We start from the raw sequence: 25,578 nt of genomic DNA, 5'->3' as shown, positions 1-25,578 counted from the left end.
TGACAAGGAAGTGGAGAAGTTAGAACCCTTGTGCATTGCTAGTGGGATGTAAAATGCCTCAGTTGTTGTGAAAAACAGTATGGAGATTCCTTTAAAAATAGAAGTACCCACCACATGATCCAGCAATTCCACCTCTAGGTATATACTTTATGGAGTTAATCACAGAATCTCAAAGGGACATTTGCTCACTGCAATTTACAGATGTATTATATGCAATAGCTCAATAGTGATGCAGTCTAAGTGTCTATTAATGGAGGAATAGATAAATGTGTAGACAGTCAATGGAATATCATTCATTCTTTTAATGTTAGGGTATCTTGATATATACCATGATATGGATAAAACCAAAAGACACAGTACTGAACTGAAATAATTCAGCCATAAAAAGAGAAAAATCATATGAATCCTCTTATTTGAGCTACTATCATAATGCAGTAGACACAGACAGATAGTAGAAGGGTGGTGGCAGCAGTGAGGGATGGGGTATAGGGAGTTAGCTTTGAATGGTATGTGCAGTACTTTTCACAGTGGGAAAGAAAGAGCTCTAGCTATTGATAGTGGCCATGTTTTCTTAGCAGTGTGAATATACTTAATACCATGCCCTTCCAATGGTTAATGTATAAAACTTTAAATGTTGATTTGAGTACAATTGGGAAAGCTAACCCCTAATTCTAACCATTTCCAAGTCTTACCAATGTCAGAAAATTCACTCCTGATAAATCTTTTAATTTGGATTTTATTTCTTCTCTCCTAAGGCCAGAATTCTCCCTGCCAGGGCCTCTAGACCTTCCACATCGGTCAGTGTTCCACTGTGTCCTAAGGTGGGACCCAAACTTAGATGTCTAGTTCATTCTCCTCCTAGGAAGAAGATGGTTACTCTGAAGGCGGCACACACACATTTTACTCATAACCATTGGCAGATGGCTGTGGATCCCTTCTGTTCCCAAGAGTGACATCAGGACTAGCTACACTGTGCCTTTTCCATCACTGGGAGCTAATCCTGACAGTGACGTTGGACATCATTATTAATAGGTCAAGAAGAGACATAAAGAGAAGGGGAAAGTGGCTTGGGCTGAGTCACACAGTGAAGTTGAAACAGCATGCTCCCTGTAACAAACCTCACCCGGGCTTTCCGATGTGGCTGCCAGCTCCACAACCTTGCTCTCTTTTTTTGTACTTTGTACAACAGATTCACTGGCTATGGAAGCAGGTCTGAATTGTCTTGGTGATAAGTAAAGGAAACCTTCCTCAGTTTGGTATTTTATGATCTCGCTTTGTTTCCTGCTTGGCAGGAGGCCTCACCATTGAAAATCACTAGATCTTCAGGTTACCCTCCACTCAAATGTAGCAAAGAACTCTTGATATCCCTGGGATCCTTTGGGGATACTGAGGACGAAGTAGGGAAAGAAGGATCTGCTTCATCCTTTCCACAGGTGAATATCAGGCCAACTGGAGCAGCACAGTCTCCTGGAGAACTTTTAAAACTAGAATGCTTGGGCTAGGAGTGCAGCGCAATGGGAGAGCACCTGCTGAGCATGTGTAAGGCTCCGGGTTCAGGCCCCAGCATCACAAAAAGATACCCTGGGGCTTGGCCAGCTCAGCTTGGAATGTTACCTACCCCCTGCTCTCCCCAGGGAGCCCAGCCCCAATATGGAGCCCCCTTGAGTTTAGAAGCAGCTGTTGAAAGCCCCTGTCACTTAGCTGACAGGCATCTTCTTTGTGAGATGGGAAGTGCCACGGTCTGTTGTGTTTGAGCATTCCCATAAACTCATCGTTCCTCCAGTCTTGGCACTTATTACATACTGCCTGTTGTCTTTACTTAACTGCTTCAGATCTCTGCTTCTCATATCCTCAAAAAGCTACTGGAAAGTAAGGAGTATGTACACCATATCCTATTAATATTGCTCCAAAATGCCAGCTTCATTAGCACACAGCGCATGTTTGGTGCACATGAGTTGAAATGATGGAAGTCTTGTAGATGGGAAATCTGACATAATTTCTTACTTATTTGGACAGAAGCTCCATGTCCTTTGGAAGCAAAATGATCACATGGGAAAATTCTCATAGACAGAAGCCCTGGCTTCCGATCCTGGCTGTGTCCTAAACTCCCATTGTGACTTGTAGTAAGTTACTAGCTTTCTCTGGCATTTAATTTCCTCATATGTGAAGCCAGGGCTGATAAGTAAGCTTCATGTTAGCGCTGGGCTTGGGCTATTCTGCATAGCAATGGGCAGTCTTTTTCTCATGTGAAGGTGTGAATGTCTTTTAAAAGTGTAAATCGATTCCAGGTTCCGAAATGAGAAACTTGGGTAGAGATCAAAGTATGTGATTTGGCCTCGGTTCTATGCATTGTGTGTGTGGAGAGGAGAATGTCGCTCACTTTTCATCCATGTTCTTGGCTTTGACTGGACACTTCCATCCTAGGAATGTGAAATGTTCACTATCTTCATGCTTGTTCAGTCTTTTTATGAATGAGCTGGTGTAGAGGTTCATCCCAGCTGGATTTCTGCTTGTCCCTCTGCATGTTTCTAGTCTGGACTAAAATGTTTGTTATTATGTTTGATAAAACCTGTTCAAGTAATGTGTTCTAAGGAGGACAAGGAGGACACAAGACACCAGTATTCTTTTCTTTCATGGAGCATCTGATTTACTCAGAAATTTGGTACACAGACATGGGGATGTGCTATTGTCCATAAAGAACTACCTGGGAACTAAGGGTTGCTTACAGAAAGCTCCAGTACATAGAACAGAGTCTGCTACTACACAGGTGATACTCACTATAAATATCTGAAAGTGAATGAAAATGTCCATGCCTCTCAAACCTTTTGTTTTAAAGAGACATCTTTAAGGCAATTGTGTCTTAAGTTCACTACATGAATGAGTTGGGTATGATACTGTCTTGATTGAGGAAAGCTAGGGACCAGTCCTGTTTGTTCACTACATGAATGAGTTGGATATGATACTGTCTTGATTGAGGAAAGCTCGGGAACAGTCCTATTTGCTCTCCCCTCTAGGTCCCAGGAAGGTTCCTCGGAGCCTAACTGGAAAACTTTTCTTGTATCCAGGAGAAATGAGAAATGTTTCAATTCTTGCTCTTTTCCCAATTCCTTTTGGCCACGTACAATCTTAACAAAATAAATAGAATATGATCTTTCAGTGGGGACATGTGTATCTGAAAAGAAAATGCTGCCAACTCCCTCCACCCACCCTCACTCCAGGGATCCCCCAGTTATTACTAAGAGCATGGAAGAAGTTGTTTTCAGTAGGAGATTTCCACCTTAATCCACAAATGTATATGAGATTAGTGTTTGTTTAACTTAAATAAGAAGGAAAGGAAAATAGTGTGGTAGTTTCTCCAGCATGCAGTAGAATGCTTGTTGGGTATAGTCAACTTCAGTGGACCACAGTGTAAAAAGCTACCCTGTGGAGTCTGCTATGGTCAGCAGCCAGCTAGGTGCAGCTGCCTTTTACATCAGAGCACCCTACATTACCCTGACAATCAGAAATATTCCTAACCAAATTCACGGTCAGCGTTGTGTACATGCACGTGTCCAAGTCTCCCTAGAGAGCACATCTTTCTCCATGTTTGTAGGACTGTGACCCTCTGGCCAGCCTGTCCGACATCCTTGTTTCCCCATCACCAACAGGTTAAGGAGAGATAATGTTAAGGAGCTTACTTGACAGAGTGGTCTGAGAAGCAAATCACACCTCCCCCCCCCCCTTCATCTTTGGAAAACAATCTGGTGTAATGTTTTGGAGATGTCAAACGGATAATGCTTTTAAATTAAGAGGTTTCATTGTTACTGGTGTCATGGCCCTTTCATATGAATCTCTTCATGCCCTACAGATTGTCCTTCCTTATAAGAAAAACAGTTATACATATAACTTTCTTATATGCCAGAATCGGTAGGCATATAACTGGTTCTGGGAATTCCATTTGACAGTAAACTAAGGGATGAAAGGAATGTCCCAGTCCCAGAGAGCAAGCCACCAGAAGCTGCAGCTTCTTCCCTTCTGACTTATCTCCATCTTCTCCATCTCCTGATGGGCTACCTATCTTCAATATCCAGCTCAGGCTGGACTCTGATAGACGACAAGCATTTGCTACTGTTGAAGTTCCAAGCATCCCCCTGCCCTCTGCCGCCATAGCATATGGAATAGTTATTTTGGATTCAGGAGTTAACACCTGAAATCTGGTTTTAGGATCAAGAACACTCAAGATTAGGGCTGGAGGAAACCTTAGGACCCCCAAGGATTTATTCAGGGTCTGTCTGACAGCTAAGACTAGACCAAGTTTTCCTACATGCTGCCTTCCTGGTTGGATCCTGAGCCTACTTTGATTTCTTGCCCCTTTTTAGTCTATAAATTGCCTTCCTTCTCTTCTCTGTCCCATGCTTACTGTCCTGTCTGACCGAGAGAGGGGCTCTGGAGTGTGCTGCCCAGTATCTGTACTTATTCTCTAGGACCTTGGTGTTTGTTGGCTTAAGGCTGGATTAAGGACCTCAGTGCTGGGAGAGAGTCAGACATCCCAGCTCTGAAACAAGATTTCACCCCAGCTAAAACCACCCCAGACGTTTGTTTGTTTAGAAGTGAAAATAACAGTTTTAGATGATATTGCCCCAAGTCCCCCAGCTAAATGTCCACAGCAGGAGTCAACTTGGTGGCACTCTGCTGGGACTCTTACTTTGAGCACTGTCCAGGACCTCTAGGCGCTGGAGGGGGTAGGCCAACTGAGAGCAAGCCTGAACTCTGCCTTCCTTCTTGGAGCAGCACAACTCTCCCTGAAGTATAGCATTCCTTTATGTATGGAAACCTGTCTGTTCATTTTGTTCATGGCTCTTGTCTGAAATGCAGGGGCTGGCAGTAAACCTCTGTGTGGTCTGTACCCAGTCTGGCATTTTTTAAAACTTTGCCTGGTCGAGATCCTACCCCTGCCCGCCCAAGCCAGGCACTACTCCTGGAGTCCAACCTAGTCCAAGGGTGCAACCCCTATGGCGAGGCACCACTGCCAGAAGTCAGCTCTGGTGAACCTGGAGGCTGTTAGGTAGCTGGGCTGTGTCTGCACCCTCGGACTTTCTTCTGGATTTGCTGTGCCTTGGGCTGGTATCCTCCGCCCGCTACTCTCTCACGCCCCCAGTGTCCACCAAACTCAATAAACTCAGCTCTCCAGGGTGTGCCCATCTGGTCTCTGGGTCCTGAAGCCCGTGAATCTCCAGCTGGGTGCCCACTGCTCGCTCCAGCACTGGTTCCGGAATTAGGAGAGAAAAAGAGGAGGGCCAGAGGGCACCTCTCTGGGGTCCGTCCGAGTCAGCAACCCGATCTTCGTGCTTCCCTTGCTGCCCAGCACCGGCTGCCCAACTTTTTTCATCCGTTAGACCCGCTGCTTGGGATTCGCAGTCTAAGTGGGAAACAAAGAGCTCTCCCGAAACTGCCCTAAGTCTCTTTGAGGGGATTCCCCCAGGAAACTCAGGAGCTTCAGTGGAGGCACTTAGTACTTCTAGGGAACAAAGGGTGAGGACTTCTTGGGTGCCCCTCAGCTATCCACTCCGTTTGCATACAGCAGCCATCACCCCCCCCCCCCGGACGAGAGCGAGCCTGGCATTCCAGCAGATCCTGTTCTTAGAGCCCATTGGGACTGGCTTCTCCGGGGCAGGGGACTCTAGCAAGCGGCTGGCAGAGCGGACCTGTTTGCTGGCTACTTTGGAGGTGGGATGGGATAGAGTTTAGAGATGGAAAAGCGTGGAAGAAGAGGTTGCGTTCCTCTCCCCGGTTCATAAATGATCCAAGTCGCGAGTGGGAAATAAAGAGTAAACACAAACAACCTCAAAAAAGAAGCCAAGAAACCCTAAGCCAAAAGAAGCAAGCACAACGCTGTTACAAAACTGTCTGGTTTTGTAACAATTTCCCCGCTGCCGGCCAATGAGCAGCGTGGTGGGGCGTCACGTGGTGACGTTTTATATAACACTTTGCTGAGACAAGACAGTTATTAGGCGGCGCGGGGCAGCCGGCATGGAGCTCCAGGAGGCGAGGCAGAGCCGGGCGCACTGCGATCCCGCGTTCATGGCAGCGCAGCTCGCTTCCAGCCGTCGCTCTTTCCTCTTAGTTCCCTGTTCCTAGACGCCTCCTCCCCCGCCCCAACCTCCGCAGGTCCCTCTCTCTATGGATTCATTTCAGACTGCACAGATGTTGAGCTTGCCCGCCGAGCTCGGCGGCAACAACTTAGAACTGGCGGAGCTGGCGGAGCCGGAAGAGCGGGCGGCATCGGTGTCCGGAGGAGACTCGGAGGCCCACCCAGACGAGTCTCCCGAGAGCTCCGAAGCTCCCCGGACCCAAGAGCTGGAGCAAACACAGCCTCCGGGGACCTCGACGCCGTCCGAGTGCAAAGTCCTGCTCACACAGGCAGATGCCTTGGCATCCGGGGGGCGCCTTCGGGAAGCCCTCGAGGTGTACAGACAGCTCTCCGAGAGGCAGCAGCTCGTGGCTGAGCAGCTGGAGCAGCTGGTGCGCTGTCTGGCTGAGAGCGTCCCGCAAAAGGAGCCGGTGGCGCCAGCTCCCTCGGACCAGAGCGGCACCTCAAGCTGCTGCAAGGTGGCCGTGCAAGAGGCAGGGGAGGCTGCAGCCGTGGCCCCCGAGGTATGGGATGGCTTTAAGTGCCGGAAGTGTCACGGATTTCTCTCAGACCCGGTGTCCTTGTGGTGCGGCCACACCTTTTGTAAACTGTGCCTGGAACGTGGGCGGGCCGCCGACCGGCGCTGTGCGCTGTGCGGGGTCAAGCTCTCGGCTCTCATGATGGCCAGTGGGAGGGCACGCGGGACGCGGCGGGCTGAGCAGCCGGCGCCACTGCAACTGCGAGTCAACGTGGTACTCAGCGGCCTCCTGGGCAAGTTGTTCCCGGGCCCGGCGCGGGCGTCGCAACTCCGGCACGAGGGCAACCGGCTGTATCGCGAGCGCCAGGTGGAGGCAGCTCTGCTCAAATACAACGAGGCAGTTCGGCTGGGTGAGTCCTCCAGCCGCTACCGGGCCGCGAGGGCTCGGTCACGACGCGAGGGGGCGGGAGAATGAGCCGGGCTGCGAGATGGGGGATGGACCAGGGCAGAGTTGGGTGCGCACGGGGGAGGGGGGGGGAAGGGAATGGCCTGTGGCCCAAGAGGTGGAGGAGGAGGAGGAGGGACATTTCTAGGAGTTTGTCTTCTCTACTTTAGCTGTGCCTCAGTCTCTCCGGTTCTGTTGCTTTTTTTTGGTCTTTCCCGTCTCTCCTGCTTGCTTTTGTGCTTCTACGCCTCCCGGTCCCAGTTTCGTTCTGTTCCCCTCTTTTTGCGCGTGTCTTCTCATCTTTGTCACTGTTTCTGTCTTGCTGGGTGTCGGCGTCTCTATTTCTTTATTTTTCCTGGACGCTTCAGAGCTTCCCTCGTCCACCTGCCGGCACCTTTGCTGCCGGGAGAGGAACTTGGCACTATTTCTCAAACTCCCGCGCGGTCCTCCTGGCTTTTGCCAGCCCGAGGTGGCCCGCCGCCGGCGCCCGCCGGAGTCTGCGGCTCCCGTCTCTGGGAGTTGCCCCTTCCGGGGCCGCGGCTCCCTGTGGGGTGGGTCCGGCCTGGAATTAGGTCAGGAGAGCACTGGTTGCATAAGGACCTCGAGCCGCCCGGGCCGGCGGCCCCTCCTCCGCGCGGGCGGGCGGGCGGGCGGGCAGGCGGGCAGGCGGGAATTGTGTAACGCTGAGGTAACCGAAGTGGGCCACGCTCGCCTCGGAAACCATCCCGCGAGCGTGTGCGGGGGGCGGAAGGGGGGGCTCGCTCCCCGCTGCCCTGTGACTCATTGTCACTGCTTCCTATCACACGATCCTTGGCTGAAATAGATGCACTTGCCCACCCCACCCCCCTCCACCCGCCGCCGGAGTCAGACAGCCTGTGCCCTGACATCGAACCCTTTGACCCCTCTAACCCAATGGGCGCCAGGACCAGGTAACTTCTCGGGATTCCCGAGGAAACAAGGGCCGGTCTACAAAGGGGGGGCCTCTGTCTACCTTCTCCAAGAGTTGCCTGAAGAGGTAGGGTGGGCTTTGTAGCTTCAAGGGCAACCCGGGCAGTCCCACATCTCTCCTGGACTGGAGCACAGGAGTTCTCCCAGGGACCTGTTTGCTTCATCCGCCTCCTCCCACTCAGACCCAGGAAGTGGCCTTGGAACCACAAGCTGGTGCCAGCACCTCTGCAGGCAGGCAGGGCGCAGTGTCCAGATAAGCTTGCTGGGGAGGAGGCAGTGAAGCTAAGCAGACAGGACTGTGGGATCCTAGGGTCTCCTAGGTAATCTCTGAGGGATGGAGGAGGGATGGGATGGAGTCTCCACATGGTGAATCCCACTCAAGCCAGCAACAGGTAATGCTGGAGGGAAGAAAACCAGGGTTGACAGGAAGTGAGGACTGAGGGACACAAACCTACTCACAACACATATCCTGTCGTGCCTATACAAAACAGACTGTGAGCTGCTGCTGTGTGTTTCAGCAACGTGGCAGAGAAGACTGTAAACTCTGTGCTAAAGGCAAGAGCAAATAATGGGCACCCAGATCATCCCTGAGCCTACGTCTGAGGGATGGAGTAGAGGCAGACGCCAAAGCCTGTTTCAAGCAATAGAAGCTGTAGCCCAGAACCTGAGGAAGAATGCAGCAATATGAATGAAATAGTTTCTGGCCACTTATGCATGGAATTCTAAGGGAGGCTGTATTCTTTTCATCCATTCCCCAAGTGCTGGGCAGGAAAGCCCCTTCCCATGCATTCCCCTTCTATCACTGCTACCACTTTCCCCAGGAGGATCTTCCCTATACCTTTGTTAATCTCCTCAGAGCAGGCAAAACTGTCAATACCACCTTCGCCCTCCTAAGAGGCAAAGAGGCCTCTTCAACAGACTGTATTTATCCTGGGAATGGCTAGTGGTTTCTTATTCTAAATGCTGTGCCCACACTCAGAAGAAGGAGCTTCCCTCTCCCTAAGGCTCAAAATGTTAACATCCACTAGCATTGGTGTGACTTCTAGCCCCATCACTTCATCTCCTTGGCCTTGTTTTCCTTATCTAAAGAGTGGGTGGTGAGAGTAAGACTCCTAAAAGCCTTGTCAAGGTACTTTCTCATTTGGCCATCGATAGGAGGGTGGACCTTGTAAGTGCATATCTGCTTCTTCCAGGAAAGCTTCATATTCACTGGCCATTGGGAAGAGGGAGAGGTGGTGTTAATACCACAGATAATCCTGCCTAGAATGCTAACATGGACTTGTCTTGTTGGGGGGTCCAAATAGGGGTCACATCTGGCTGCCTCTCTGTTCCCTGGCTGCATTCTTTTTTGATAGTAGCTCATTCAGACACCAGGTTGCTGGACCCTAGCAATGTGCATCATCCATCTGGCAGTGCCGGGATTTCCTCTAGGTGAAAGTTTCTAATGCATTATGGACACCACACCCCCTAGGACCCACTTGAAAAAGGAGGGCAGCATTACTCCTTTGCACGGAGAAGCTAGGGTGTTAAAGTCAGGACAATATTAGGACTGGAAATGACACTTAACCCTTTGGATCCAGTAGAAAGAGCTTAGGAAACTTTTCTTTCCTCAAGATCCATCTTCATACAGGACTTATCACATGCTTGTGCTGGGGGCCATTAATGAGGGCTTTTTTTTTCTCATTTTGGCAGCTCCAAATGATCATTTGCTTTATAGCAATCGGTCTCAAATTTATTTCACCTTGGAGTCTCATGAGGATGCACTGCATGATGCAGAAATAGCATGTAAACTTCGGCCAATGGGTTTTAAGGTGAGTGTGGGACAGGAGGGATGGGAAGGGACTATACTGCAGACAAGGATTGGCAGGAAGGGCTGTCCCTATGGGGCAGGAGATGCTAGAACTTGGACAGAACAGGGAAAAGCTTTTCTAAATGATTGGACAGTGCACGGCATCCCTTGGTCAAGGGAGGTCTAAGTCTGCAAGGGGTCTCAAATCTACCTTCAATTGGTGACCTTCAGGATAGCCTGGTCTTCATATTTTAAAAAAAATATGGAATCAGTAGCCAGACAGCCCGACTTCATGTCTCAGCTCTGTAACTTTTCTTAACTGTACGGTCTTGGGAAAATTACTTAATTTCTCTGTGTCTGATGTCCTCATCTATAATATTCTTATATTCGACGCAACTACTGAATAGGGTTGTTTGTGGGGATCCTACAAGATCATGTAGGGAAGATGCTTGGGACAATGTGTGTAGCATTATGTGTTTGCTATCACTGCTGCCATCACCATCACTCATAATTTCCTAGGGACAATAGGCCGAGGAATCTGAGAAAGATATTGCTGCCCTGGTCCTTAAGAATGTCTACTGATAGCCAGGCTTCTTGAGAGCTTAAACAGTTTCTTTAAAGAGATCTTCCTATTTGCACAATGGTTGTGCCATTTTTGAATCATTAATACAGTCATTTGACATGTCAGTATGTATACCCTCAAAAAATCTAGGTCACAAGGGAGAGGTGAGAAGGAAGACAGGGTAGACATCAAGCTAGAGGATACCTGAATACAAAGTACCACTTTCGGCAACCTTGCCTGACTTCAGGACCAGCCTCCTCCACATGTTTGTATTTTGTTTAGAAGATTAGAACTGGGTCTGGAGCTCAATGTTTGCAAAGTGTGACCATAGGGAAGTAGCTACACTCTCTGACACTCGAGTGCTCTTCTTTGTTAAATGGCGTTATTGCTATCTGCCATGGTTGTTTCACGGGTGAGAATGGCTATAAATGTTACAAGATCTTGGTTTAAGGTCCTCTGTGTTCAGCCTGAGGGTGGGAAAAGCAGTGTCTCCAAGACCACGGTCACTGTGGCTATCTGAATCTCATGGGAACAGGCGTCCTCTGAATCCAGAATGTTCCTGATGGTAGAAAGACCTTGGATTGGGCAGTACCTTCAGTAATCTCTAGACAGCCTCCCAGTCGGTCTAATTAAACACACTCTCTGCAGCAATTTACATGCAAAACAACACTGAATAGGATAAATACTACAAAACAGTTTACATCAGTTTAGTTCAGATGTTGCTGCCTAATGAATTTTGATGTTAATCCTATGAAAACATTGGATAATCAGAAGTTTTTACAGATCTAGAAACTTCAGATAAGGTCTTGTTAAGCTGGGCATGGTGGCATGTGTCTGTAATCCAAGCAGGATCATGAGTTTGAGGCCAGCCTGGAGTATTACAGTAAGCTTATAATATTCAAGTAACTCTTATTGGTCTTTCATGAGAGAGTTTTCATGGACGGTGATAGGTCAGTGTGTTCTCTTTCCCAAGGAACACATTTACAGCTTAATACCAGTCACCAATGCCTTAAGTTGCCATGGGGACAGGCTGTCTAACATGCAAGCCAGGGAGCTGCCTTGGGGTGAGGGGTTTCTCTTGCAGCCTTTTCCACTAAAAGGAACACTAACTCTAGATACTGTGGTGGGAGGAGGACTGAGAAACATGTTCTAGATGAGAAAAGGGGTTTCTACAGCGAAGGAAGAATTGGTGTGAGTACTTGAGGGGTCTCATTTCCACACAGTTGGGACAAAAGGGAAAGTTCAGAGAACTCTTTTGTCTTGGGGTCTAATGCATATACCTCTACATTCTGATTCTTGTATTTCCCACTATTTCTGGGTGAAATGCCATAAGAGAGCGAGTCCAGTAGGCAGCCAAACTTCATCCATCTATCCCGGGCTTAATGTCACTCGTCGCAGCTTGCTGGTAGCACAGCTGTCAGTGGGGTAAGCTGGCCACCGTGAGAAAGTGGGCCGTGTGAGTTGCTACTGCGTTGATTATTAGGAAGCCAGAGGCCTCTCCAGTTTTCCAGCACTTATCACCCTAAAGCTGCTCTGCAATGTCCTGCTAGCCTTTCTCCAGAAGGCTGCTCTTGGCAGGAGCAACAAGCGAATGTGGCAGCCAAGCTCAGGATCCAGAAAGAAGTGAGGGTGTGGATAGAGGTCCCCAAGAGGTTTGTGGCTGTGGCCACTGCTCAAGAAAGCAGCTCCTAGCCAGGCCCTGACACCATGCAGACACATGTTAGAAGAGGAAGCAGGGGAATGCCTGACAAGTGACATCTGGGCCTTTTCATTCATACTAGGCACAAAGAGAAAGCAGCCCTTTACTTTTTTTCCCCTTTCTTGCCCATTTCAGGATACTGCTCAGGCCCTTCTACAGAATTTAGTCCAGAGCACTTGGGTTTGAATCCTGGGCCATAAAACTTCCTTATAACTGTAAAATGTGCAGCAACAGAGAAAAAGACAGCCAAGTTTCTAGAAGCAAAAGCATTGGCTCGCTCACTGGTCAGACTTGTGGAAGGTGGTCTTCCTTTGAGGGGAAGAGTGCTCTGGAAGTCCTGAGGGCACAGTTCCAGTTCTAGATTGCTGCTAGGGACCTTTGAGATGTTGGAGGAGCCGCGGTCTTCCTCTGAGGCCTCTGTAAAAGTGATTGAGTGTCTTGCAGACCAGTTCAAAGAGAGGCAAGTCATCTCTGGATGAGCAGTGGAAACTGAACTGTTGTAGTCTGTGGTTAAATGGAGGCTCTGACGTGTTTGTGATCCTCAGCTGTGGGGTGGAGAGGAGGTAGTAAGCATAGAAGCTAAGAGTATGGGCTTTGTATATAGTCAGTCCCAGGTTTAAACTTGGACTCCACAGCTTTCCGGCTGTTGTACTTGGATCAAGTTGTTTCTCTGGATCCCCCTTTTGTTGTCTTTAAAATGGGATTCAGACTAGTTAGCCATTGTTACCGGGATGAAAATCCAAGTCTTTGGACAACACTCCACCCGAGAGTGACTGCTCAGGAAGCACCCAGCAATCGCTGTTAGTAGTGGCTACATTGAGAAGATGAAGAAGATGTGACTGACTGCTAATGTTTTCTTCCAGGCACACTTCAGAAAAGCACAAGCGTTAGCCACCCTAGGCAAGGTGGAGGAAGCACTCAGAGAATTTCTCTACTGTGTATCCCTTGACGGAAAAAACAAGAAAGCCAGAGCGGAAGCTCAAAGGGTGAGTTGAGTGTCGCAGGGTCAGCTACCTAGTGGACCCCCACCACTCTGTCTTCTCTAGGGAGAAGGATGAAGATGTGACCCTCCTCAATATTTGTGATGCTGAATGGGTGGTTCTCTGGGTTTAAAGGGCATGAGAGAGATGCCAACTAATTGCCCAGAAGCCCCGCTGTTCTGGTATGTACTATCAAATTGGCAGGTCCTACTTTTTTTTGTAGGAACCAATGATGAATGCTTTGACTTGGAATCAGTGGGAGATAAACCAAACTAAACCAAGTAAGCTAACCTGGGCATGAAGGCTCACTGAGGACAGTCTACTTGTTGATGAGATCAGGGGCCAGGGGTGGGGACTGCTTACCACTGTATAACTTTTCTCTGGCTGAATCGCACATTTCACCAGTCACACATGGAGGCTAGCTTCTGGGAAAGGATACTGATGGTCTCCATATTGCTTGCCACATACAGAACTCAAATCTTTACCTCTTCTGCTAGAAAACTAAACCCAGTATCTCCCAAATGCAAAGTCGAAGTTCATTATGAAACAATCTAATTAGTCCTTCCAACTCTTGGGTGCCAGGAGATTGTGGTTGTAAAACAAATATCATGAGAAATACCAAGATCTTGACTGAAGGCTCAAACATCCTGATTTGATGAGCTTCGTCATTTACTCTAATATATTCTTCTGGTGTCTGGAAGTTGGATGCTGACACTCAGTGATTGTACTTGGTTTCCTGTCCCCAAGCAACCATTTAACACCAGGCCACAAGCCCTCCTATCCATGTGTAATGGTTTGACTGGGACAAGGAGGAAGAAAGCGAGACAGAACTGGTCCCTGAAGACTCTAGAATGGAATATTTAGCAAAACTGATAAAACTGGCAGAGGCTGGACTCAGGATTTTCTGACTCTGGCATGGAATTTCCTGTCTGGAAAAACATTTGACCTGGTTTGTGTATGTGGATAAGGTTCTATTGAAAGGGGCATGACTCAGGCAGAATTATTAGCAATCTATGGACCTTTTCTAAAACTTAAGTGTAGTCAGCCCATGGTATAACATTACCTGAGCATTGCCTATGTGCCAGTCAGTTGGTTAGTACTTTCTGTAGAAGGTTCCATTTAGTCCCCATAACCTCACTTAATTTCTTGCCATGTTATAGATGAGATGAATAGACGAGGCATCTAAGGCTCAGTGACTTTCTTGAGGCCACATGCTTCTTTACCTTTCTTTCATTCCTCAGGTGGCCCAAGAAGTTCTGGTATCATCAGTTGAACTAACCTCTCTCTCCAGTTTGCTTTTAAGGATGGACTAATTGCTATCCCTGCCTTGTTTCTTTTTATTCTAACCCCGGCCTCCTTTTCCTCATGCTACCTTCTGTCTTTCCAACCTTGTACCTGGCTCCTATATGGCCCCTCCAGGGAGACTGTCGCAGAAGTGGATATCCCCCTCTGGGGTCCCTGAGTAGCATTTCTGAGAACCAACATTGACTCCTGGGGATGAGTGAGCTCTGAAAGATGATACTTATGACCCTGGGCATTGTGTGCCTTTCCCACCTTTGCCAACTGAAACCTGGAAACCACGGGCTTTAGCAATGCTAGGAAACCTAAACAGCTCTCTGAGGATTTGAGACACCTGAGTGCTAGATTTCTTCTTGATCCCCTCGATATATAAATGCCTTCATCATTTCCATGAGTATGATGTATATTTATTAGGCATTTATCTCTGTCTAGAGAGGAAGACTTATTTTGTGACACAGTGCACAGTAAGATGGTGTCGTTTAAGGCTCAGTATGATGGTCTGTAGAGAAGGTGAAGGGACAGGTGAGGTCAGGGAAATGGGAGTTTGGAGGTGAGGCAGCACTTGAGCCGAACTTTAAAGGCTGAGTAGGGCTTCTGTGCAGGGAAAGTGCTGACGCAGGAAGGAACATCATGGAGAAACTTCGGAGGACAAGCAAGAGAACAAACCGAATTTTGAGTTTAGCGTTCTTTCAAATTCTCTTGACAAATTAACACTCTCGACTGTGTAGACTGAACAACACTGTCGGACATTCTATAGTGGGCTCCAAACATGTCACTGTGTTTTAGATGCCCTCCCTCTTGGTGCCTCACGCACGTATGCACGCACGCACATATGCACATGCACGCACGCAGATGGCTAGGTAGATGTATACTTACGTGCAGTCCCTAACCCCTGATGGCATAGAGGAGAGCTGAAACAAGAACGTGGACAGCTAACGGTGCAGCCTGCACTCAGATGCTTGTCTTTGACTCCTAGAGCATTTTCTTCTACTCCCTTCTCCCTTCTCCATTTATCCGATTGGAAGTGAACCTACCTGCCCCTAGGTACTTGAACTTAACCTGACGTTTTCTGTATTGATGACCAGGAAGAAGAAGAAGAGGCTGGAAGGGGAGAGGAAGTCTAAGCTCTGCTTTCTTAACATATAAGTACTCAGGTCCCCAGCTCCAAAGGGATTAAAATACAGGGGTGATGATGGTGGGGGGGGGTGCAAAACAGATAGGCAGAGAAAAGCAGCAGCAAGGAACCCAGTGGAGATTTGTGAGCTTCTCTGCCCACTGAGTTGTTGCAGACTTGACTCTGCATTCTTCAACGGAAGTGTCCTAGTTTGCCTCTCTGTTGCTGTGATGAACACCATGACCAAAACCAGCTTAGGAAAGGGAGGGTTTGTTTTCCTTACACACCCCAGGGCACAGTCTTATCAGTGAGGGAAGTCAGGGCAGGAACTCTAGGCAGGGACTTGGAGGTAGGAACTCAGGCAGAGGCTTACTAGCTTGAGCCTGAGGGTCACAGTCAGCTGCTTTTCTCATACACTCACAGTGTGCTGGTCCCTCCTGCATCAATCATTAATCAAGAAAATACCCACACAAACTTGCCCACAGGCCAATCTGATAGAGGCATTGTCTCAGTTTGAGCACCCTCTTCTCAGAATGACCTAGTTTGTATCAACTCGACAAAAAAACTAAGCAGTGCAGGACGCATCTCTTCTGAGATGCCTTTGGTTCACATGGATTTTAAAGCCCCGCTGCAGGTATTTCTACAGAGTGATGCCACCATAGAGATGGCTCTTAACCTTGGCTAAGGAACAAAGGCATCTGTCATGTCTTCTCAAAACTCGGATTCCTGGGTCATACTTTCAGACCTGGGGAGATTGGAGTGGGACCGAGGAACTGACATTTTCATAAGCTCCTAGGTGACTCCTTTTTTTTTTTTTTTTAAAAAAAAAAAGGTGTATTTTATTTTTTTTAATATGTGTGTGTGTTTGAATCTGTGTGTGGGTGTTTGCACATGAGTGCCTCTGGAGGTTAGAGGGGTCAGCTCTCCCTGGAGCTGAAGTTACAAGTGGTTGTGAGCCACCTTACATGTGTGCTGGGAATTGGACAGTATGTGCTCTTAATAACTAAGCAATCTTTCCGCCCCCCCCCACTCCTAGATGGTTCTGATGTGTGTTGATGTAACAACTTCTCCTTAGTGTGTCTAGGGACACTGCTCCAAGGCTTCCTCATTGGAGTTGTGCCTTGCAAGCTGTGTGCTCTCTGGTCCCCTCCCACCCCCTTCACCTTAGTCTAGCACCTGTAGAAACTTGAGTAGTGAAGTCTTCTGTTTTATGTCACAGCTTCTCTTTAGTTTCTTTACACCATCAGTCCCGGGGGATTCTCAGGAACATTCTCCTGATATCCTGAAGTTGTTGGCACCTCACCCTAGATTAAAGGAACACGTAGAGTCAATGGCTACTGAAGGCACCAGCCATAATCTACCAAAGTTGTCACAGGTAAAACTCAACTCACCCAGCTCGCTCATGATGCTTCGTTTGGCTCTTTTGTGGGCACACGAGAAGAGAGCCCGACCTTTCCTACTTTGGTTCCTGAGGGAAAAAGAAAGATGGAGTTGATAATGGCTGTGTCCTTTGCTTAAAGCTACAACTGGGAATTTCAGGCATGGTCAAAAGTTTATTTAGTTATTAATGTGTTTGTACTCTTGGTCAGATCCAGAAAACTGAGAGATTTGATAGAAGTAGAAAGAGATTGACCCACTTCCCCTGAAACCCTGTAATTGGGGTGTGCTTATTGGCTTTAGCTTTGGGGAAGATTCAAGCTCATGGCCTTTGAGCATCAGTGAGAACTTTGTGCAAGGGTAACTCCATTTGGGAAACAAATGGAGGGGATTTCTTGTTCTTGTTTATACCTTCCACATAAGTAGGCTTCTCATGTACATTTATAGCAAAGTAGGGGTACGAGAGTTAAGTTGAGAATGAAAACAAGTATTTGTGGTTTTCTTTGAAAACAAGGGAACAGAACACAGAGGGGTGGATTTCGGGAGCTGGCCTTTTTGCCACAGGGTAAGTGGGCAGAAGTTGGGGCTCAAAAGGACTAGACTTAAAGAGAGGTTTAACGCTGAATTCCTGGGCACCTTTGGGGAGCAGTTTCTTCTCCATTTCTACCTGAAGTTACTCACTTGCATATAAGCCCTGAATGCTCACATCTTCCCAGTTTTTGTCCCTGTTCTAGAGAAGGAATAAGGAAAAGCAAGGCGGGTGATTTTTCTTGGTAAAGGCAGAACTTGGAGTATCTCCTGAAATCAGAGAGCCCCTAGTGGTCATTAGTACATGATTAAGACAGCTAACACTAGGAATGAGGACTTCTACTTGAAATTCAGTCTGAAATGAAGGAATCAGAACCTCTGGTGATCCGATGTAAGCCAACTGGGGATCCACGAGTGCATTTCCACCCACACTTTGTTTTCCAAGGCCTTGGGTTCTTATGTGGACAGTGCTCTGGGCTCATGAAAAGGCAAGGCTGTAGGACTGTTTTATTTAGTCCTTGAACCCCCCTGAACATCCTGGGATATGGACTGCGAAAACCCACATCCTCCCCTCTCCTCTCCAGCTCATTGTGTCCTCTCGCCTGTGTCCACTAGAAGTTCTGGCAGGTGGAGAGGGAAACAATGATGGTGACCATTTTGCTGTCAAATATATAAGCCCACCTTCGGAATTATTTCTAGTGCCACTTTCCAATATCCTTCTCCTGGATGAAATTCTCTAAAAGGCTAAAGACAAGCTATTAAGCCAAATTATTTTTGTCTCCTTTTCAGACTTTTCACTCAAAATTGAGGAAAAGGAATGGATTGTCTCCTGTCCCTCTGATGGAAATAGCATATAGCTGTGAAGCATAGGTTGCCTTGGCAGGCCTGTACAAAGCTGGCCCAAAGCCTTACCTAACGCCCTTTGAAAAGTGGCTATGAATGACGGGGGGTGGGGGGGAGGAAGTATCCAGTAACAGGATATCCCCTCCCAGACTGCTTTGATTTCCTCACAGACCACTGGGGAATGGTTTGGATAGGGGGGCAGAGTGGTGCTTCCCCTGCAGTCCCTCCTTCCCCCCTGCCCAGGGAGCTTTTCCTCCCGTGTGCCCTTTGTCCTTGCTTAGGGAAGTCCCCTAACTCTACTTAAGCTAAGCACGTCTTTGACATAAATTAGATGTGAGCAATCAGCCTCATGGCTGCCCCTCCGTTGAGTTGTGTATCCATTGAGTGTTCAGGAGTGAAGGTCCCGGTTATGTTACTTCCTATTTGTCCCCTCAGGGTAAGACTACTGAAGGACAATATTGGTCTCAAGTAGATTTTGATGTCTGGCTTTTGCTTCATCTAGGAAAATCCAGAGCTTCCACATTGTTCTAGTCAGGAGGAAGCAGCAGCTGGGGGAGACAGCAGCAACATGGAGAATTCAACTCAAGTAAAGGTGGGTGGTCAAGAAGACAGTGTGAAAGATCAGGAAGAAGACGAGCAGGATGCGGCCTCCATCAGGTCTGGCAAATGCCAGGGGAAAAAAAGGAACCATTGCCAAATTGACGAAAACCAAGAAGATACAGACATGCACAATAAAGTCTCCAAACAAGGTACTAATTCTACCCAGGGAGAAAGTAGCTTAATGCAGATGACTGGGCTCACTGACATATATACTTACCCTCTGTCTGGGGGCTCTTCTGGCTCTGAGTTTATGACCTAACTCTGGCACTTTCCAGCTATGAAACCCCAGGGGTTGCTATGAGGTTTTCATGAGAGTGTACAGGGTACCCATCACATATGATAATTAGCATTCATAGTCAAGACATTGGGGCAGGCATCCCATGCTTTGCATCATGTCACTTTCTTCCAGACCAACTATTTCCTGCCCTCATCCCTGTTCTGGGAATGTAGCCTGGGAGAGGTACGGTCAGGTCTCACCCAGTTGTATTCAGAGAAGCAGTAGCTATGGCCTCCTATCTTTCCAAGAGAGATTGACAGCACCAAGATTCAGTGTCAGCTCTGAAGGCCTGGCTCAGTCCTTGGAGTTGCCACTGCTGCTACTGCTGAGTGAGGTGCCTTCCGAATTTGAACATCCCCCAGGAGCTCTAGCCTTGGACTGCTCTGTCTTTGGGGAACTGCTAAAACACCCCTGGGAGCCTACTTAGGGAATCCCATTGGCAATTGCTCAGGCAGCCACTAAACTGAACTCTGGGGGAAGTTTGAAATTGAAAATCTGAAAAACTTTTTTCCCTCAGAAGTACTGACTATAAAACCAAGTTGATCCAGCTCTGACTTAACTGTTTTCTAAATCACAGATCTTCCAGCTCATCAAGTGGCCAAACCAGATCTCAGTATTCCGCTTGCATCTTTTGATGCCTCGGACCTTGAATGCTCACTGTGTATGAGGTATGTGATATGGGCCATCACTTACTGCCTGGTACTTCCTTCTCCTTGGTATCTGGGCCTTTCTTCTAGTAACTACTGAATTAGTTAGTGTGTAAAATCATGGCACAGATGAAATGGAAACCACATTATCATGAGACCTCTGGTGTCCCCAGCTTACAAATGGTGTTCTTCACATCCTTAAATCCTGACTTAGAAAGACCTAGGGAGTGACAAGGCAACAAAGGTCAAAAACTGATGGACCACAAGTTGAACATGTCTATTTGGTCCTCATTAGATTTGATTTCGTTATATATGACTGTGCTGAAACAGGATATATGCTTTCCAGCCTGTCATGATCCTATTGACTTGTATCAGCCTGTCTCACATTACTGCTTGAGCCTTAGAGCTACTTGAATTTGTGACTTTGAATCTAAACCACTCCTTTAAGAACTCAAGGCTCAAGGGTTAATATCAATGCCAAATGGTAGCCTAAATTGGGTTGTGTATGTTGTCTCTCCTTCTTCAAGAACAACTAGACAGATTCCGTGATTGTGGTCTGAAATTGAAGTTTGTTTCATTTCGTCGCTGTGATTTAGTGGCTGAGAGAAGGGGCTCTGAAGACAGTGTTTGAACCCTAGCTCTTTCCGCCCACAGACCCTGTCCTAGAGCAAGTGACATTTGCCTCCACTATTTTTTCTTTAGTAAAGTAGAAACCAATAGTGCGTACTCCATGGGTTGTGATGATTAATTAAGAAAAACCATTCAATGCCTAGAGTAATGCCTGGAAAACAGTAAGTACTCCAAAAAATTAATTCTCTTTTTTCTTCTTACCCAGAAGTCTTTAATGTTAGATCCATAGTCTTCTGGGGAATCTCTATGTATACATTCAAATAGATCCATGAATTCACTGAAGTAATATGTAAAAGTGTGTGTGTGTGTGTGTGTGTGTGTGTGTGTGTGTGTGTGTGTGTGTTTCTAAGATAGAAGCATACAGCTTTCATTAGATTCTCAAATGTGGTGACTTTCTTCAAAAGTACTAAGATGGAACTGAGACACTTGAACAAATGTTGGCCTGTCTTTTGCAAGCCCTTATTTCTCTCCTATTGGTCATGTGAGTTTATGTTCTGAGTGACTTTTTATCATCTGAATAAGAATAAACCAACTATTACCTGAAATATGAACTTTTCTTAGAGAAAATATACTTGGGTCTAGGGCAATAACTCAGTGGCAGAGCACTTGGCTACCATTCATGAGGTCCTGGATTCAATAATCAGTATCATCATCATCATCATCATCATCATAATAATAATAATAATAATAACAACAAAATAACAATAACAGTAAGATAATAATACACAAAAAATCTGTAGTAGCATAAGCAGGTGTCAGCCAGCTCAGCAGATACAGCACAGATATCGTCAAACCAAGCTTCAAACACACTGTCAGGAGTCTGTTTAAGTGGTGTGGACCAGAGTGGGATGAACTGTAGAAACAGATCCTGTGCACCACTTCATCCAGCCCCTCCCAACAGAGGGCCAAGTGCAGCACGCTAAAGCCAAGATGTGAGATAGCGAACACCTGCTTTCACGCAGAGACTGGGCCCGATTGCCACCACAGCAGTGCTGTGGCTCGAAAGCCCGTGATAGGCACTGTGAAGTCGATTTAATTTAGCTTACTCAGAAAGAGCAGCTCTTTGTTCTGCTTAACCCTCCTTAACACTCCTGCCAAAATCCAGGCGACCCAAAATCAAACATACAGACTCATCCTGTTTGTGTTTTCCCTGCGGAATAAAAATCCTGAGGTTGAAATTCCTTTGTTCCTCTTCCTTTTCTTTTCCTCTTTCATCTTCTTTGTCCCTAATCACAAGGGACTTTGTAGAAGAGTTAGGAATTTGGTCCAAGAAATAAACACACAGAGGATAAGCACCCCCTCTAGTTCACACCCCCTGAGCTTAAAAGCCATTGTGTCCCTCTTCCTGACCCCTTGTTCCATCTTTGCCCAGAGTAGCTGTTATGTAGGCTACTAAATTATAGCTAGACTCTCACTGCCTTGTGGTGTAAGGAACCTGGCTAGCCTCAAGGGCTTTTTGATCTGAAGCCCTTAACACTTCAGCCCTTGGAAAGAAACATGTGGATTCCCTTCCAACAGGATTTGTCTGTAAGTTGCACATCAGATGCTGATCGAATTGGTTTTGTGTGGATGTCTTTGCCTGTATTTTTCTAGTCATGAAAAGTTCCTTTTCCCACGTGTAGCCATTGCTATTTTTGTCACGATTGTTGTTGGCTTTTGTTTGGGCCCTCATGTGTCTTTGGAGGAGAGCCTTTGTATTTGGTTACTGTTCTTGTTGCTCTGACTAAATATTTGACCAGAAGCAGTTTGAGGGAGGAAGTGTTTATTCTGGCTTACCACTGGCAGGGATCATTCTCTCATGGTGAGGAAGGCCTAACAGCAGGTGGGCAAAGTGTGGCTGTAAGATCAGGAGTCCTGCTGCTTTCACAATACACAGGAAACAGACAGTGATGAGTGTAGTTCTTGGCTCACTGGCTCCTGTGGAGTCAGTCTAAATCCTAGCCCATGGGATGGCGCTGCCCGCAGTTAAGATGGGTCTTTCCACCTCAGACTAATCTAGATAATCTCTCACAAGGGTCCTGGAGATTTGTCTCTTAGCTGAGTCTACATCCTGTCAAGTTGACAATTGGCATTAATCGTCACAGGTCTAAAATCACAGATAAGTTCAAGCTGCTTGGTCATGAATTAGACATTTGTACCATCTGTACAAGATTCTAGACTGAATTCTAAACCTGTGGTATTGCCCTGGCAGAGAAAAGTTAGACAAACCATGAATTTATACATTTTGATTTGAGAGAGAAAATTGATCAGGCTTTAAGTTTCACAGGGAAAGGGCAGAAAGTGTGACTGGAAGCCAGGTGTAGTGGTACAGACACACACTGTAATCCCAGCACTTGGGACCTAGATGTAGGAAGGGGAAGGGTTCAAAGTCATTTTTGGCTACACAGTGAGTTCAAGGCCATCCTGGGCTACATGAGGCCCTATTTTTTTTAATGAAAGAGTAATTAGAGAGTACATAAATGAAATCTTTCTCAATCTCCAAGTCTCCATTGCTGAACTGGAGGAACTCCATTAAGGGAAGCCTCCCCCTAAGCCCAACACCTCAGAACCCTGCCCTGCAATCATGAGAGGCATGAAATTCTCCTGGAGGTTTACCTGGCACATATCACCCTAGCCATTGGGGCTCATCTCTGGGCTGCTGTAAAGCGATACCTTTGGGATAATGCTATATTTTGAGATGTGAAGTGAGAATACTTGCTATCTGACTAGTTCTCCGATGACCCAGTGGCACTGGTGATAAGCAAAAGGATAGCTTTATATGTAATCTAGTTATAGCTCCCTAAGTCACTGAGTATTAAGGTAGTTTACTTTTCTTTCTTTCTCTCTCTCCCTCCCCCTTCTTTTTCTTTCTGTGCTGTAATCTGATAGCAAAAGAACACAGTGCAAGGCTGTCACTGGTGGGAAAAGATAGCTCTTTCCAGATAAGCCAGACATTTGATCTGGACGGACATCTAACGGAAGGCATTTTTTTCTTCCTATTGTTGACCCCATCACTCCGATAATGTGAAATGCTTTCTTGTGAGACAAGCTGGCCCTGCTCTGATTTAAAACTGTCTCCCTGAAGTACTTTCAAAATCTTTCTGTTAAATGGAAAAAGGACAGACATCCTCATATATACCTCTGTCTTCTTAGGTAAGAATCTTTGTGTCTCTTTCTAGAGAGCAGAGGAAGGAGGGAGAGTGACTGAAAGGGAAGGAGAAAAGTGCTTGTGGAAGGGTGTGTGTATGCAGATGGATCGCCGGCCGGCTGGCTGACTGGGATGTATATAATGTATTGATGCATGCAGTCCTGGCTGTCTTGTAGACTGAAGGAGGAAGATTAGTTGTGGAGTCAAATTTGATTATACATTCCAAGCTTTCTGTGTACCAGCTAGCTGTATAATCTTCTGCATGTTATCCCGTCTGAGTTTTCATTTCCTCAGCAGTAAAATAGAAATAATCATAATTACCACTTATTAATATGTAGTTAATTTTAATGGAAAAACAGCGTTGCACACAGCCAGAAATATAGCAAGAAAATATATTTATATTCTTAAAAGGGCAGTAGTCTCAATCATAAAGTTCTCAGGAAAAAAAAGTTTTGCATATTAGTAGTAGATAGGATTCATCAGTCATCCTCATATGTATAATCAAATGATATATAAAAGTATTCAGATATGCTGAGTATGGTGGTATGTACCTGTAATACCAATAGTCAGAAGTTTGATGTAGGTAAATTAGGAGTTACAGGCCAGCCTGAGCTACAGAGTAAGAGCCTACCCTTGAAAAACACCAAGGAATCTAGGGGAGGGAACACATAGTTCTAATCCCAGCAATTGAGAAACTGGGGCAAGAGGATTGCCAGGGGTCTAAGGCAAACCAGGACTATATAACAAGGCCTTATCTTAAAAACAAACAATAAACAAAGAATGGGTAGTAGTAGTGTACACCTTTAATTCTAGCATTCAGGAGGCAGAGGCAGGTGGATTTCTGTGAGTTCGAGGGCAGCCTGGTCTACAAAGTGAGTTCCAGGACAGCCAGGACTACATAGAAAAATCCTGTCTCAAAAAATTTAAAAAAATGCAAACAAACAAACAAACAAAAAACCCAAACAAAGATTTGGAGATATGATTCAGTGATAGAACACTTTCCTCACACGTATAAGGCCTTAAGTTTTATTTACACACACACACACACACACACACACACACACACACACGCACACACACACACCACAAAACAGTCAGATGCACAGACTTCACCTCAGCACTTCCTGAACCTGCCCTGAAATCATACTTCAGAAACCCATCTTGTATTGTAAACCATATATGTTCTGAAGAAAACATTGTAACTCATGTAACCCCTTGGTTTAATAATTAAGACATCAGCAAGATCCCAGAAATTGTCCATATGCCTTTTCTCAATCAGGACCATTCTTAAGCACAACTCCTGTGTGGTTTGAATGAGATGATCCCCATAGCCTCATGCATTTGAATGGTCTACAGTTGGTGGCACTGTTTGGAGAGTCTTAAGAGGTGTGGACTTGCTGGAGCAGGCGCGTCCCTGGGGGTAGGCTTTGAGCTTTCCAAACCTCCTGCTATCCCCAGATTACTCTCTCTGTTGCCTGCTTGAGGTTTGAGGGGTGAGCTCTCAGCTTCCAGCTCCAGCCACTTTGTCTGTCACGTGCTGTCCTTGCAGACCCTAACCTCCGGAACCATAAGCCTCATGTAAACTCTGTCTTCTCTAAAGATTGCCTTGGTCATGGTGTTCTCTCACAGCAATATAAAAGTAACTAACCCAACCCCCAAGCTACTATCCTGAGTTCTATTCTGTTTCTCCTTATAATTTTACTATATAGATATATAAAAATATGTAAATGGTATCATCTAGTTTGGCCTAAATCTTAAAACTTTGAATTCTAATGTATTTCATCAACCGGGTTGCTTTTTTTGAACTCAATATCAACATGTAAGTGAAGTTTGTTCATTTTCATTAGCACATAGCATCTCGTTGTGTGCGTGTGCCACAGTCTCTTTATTCTATTCTAGATGGATGCTCGGGTTGGCTCTAGTTAGGAAATATCACGAATGGTCACTGTTTTTGCATGTGCCAGTGTTTGCCCATTTTTCTACTAGATTATTTCTTTTTCCTACTGCTTTAGGTGTGTTTTTCTTACAAGCTGTAGGTGAATTTAGATACAAGCTTTTTCTTACCTGTGCATTTCAAGCACTCTCTCCTACTATGTATTTTGTCTGCCTGATAGTCATGCTTTTAA

At 46.4% G+C, this 25,578-nt stretch overlaps 1 protein-coding gene across 2 annotated transcripts in view; it reads left to right on the top strand.

The window, feature by feature from the left end:
- Positions 1-5,971: 5,971 nt before the first annotated feature.
- Positions 5,972-25,578, top strand: part of Lonrf3 (LON peptidase N-terminal domain and ring finger 3) — a 38,288-nt gene continuing 18,681 nt past the window's right edge. The window contains exons 1-6 of one of the 2 annotated variants that reach the window (XM_015986473.3): positions 6,015-6,997; positions 9,673-9,791; positions 12,894-13,016; positions 16,643-16,798; positions 18,674-18,920; positions 19,626-19,716. In XM_015986473.3, the coding sequence (XP_015841959.1) occupies positions 6,160-6,997; positions 9,673-9,791; positions 12,894-13,016; positions 16,643-16,798; positions 18,674-18,920; positions 19,626-19,716 (1,574 nt within the window). In that variant the 5' untranslated portion in view covers positions 6,015-6,159. Of the gene's footprint in view, positions 6,998-9,672; positions 9,792-12,893; positions 13,017-16,642; positions 16,799-18,673; positions 18,921-19,625; positions 19,717-25,578 lie in introns of both variants that reach the window. The other variant, XM_006992958.4, reaches the window with a different exon arrangement.

This window comes from Peromyscus maniculatus, chromosome X (genome assembly GCF_049852395.1).
Source record: "Peromyscus maniculatus bairdii isolate BWxNUB_F1_BW_parent chromosome X, HU_Pman_BW_mat_3.1, whole genome shotgun sequence".
NCBI lineage: Eukaryota > Metazoa > Chordata > Mammalia > Rodentia > Cricetidae > Peromyscus > Peromyscus maniculatus.
This window is presented reverse-complemented; position numbering and strand designations above follow the sequence as displayed.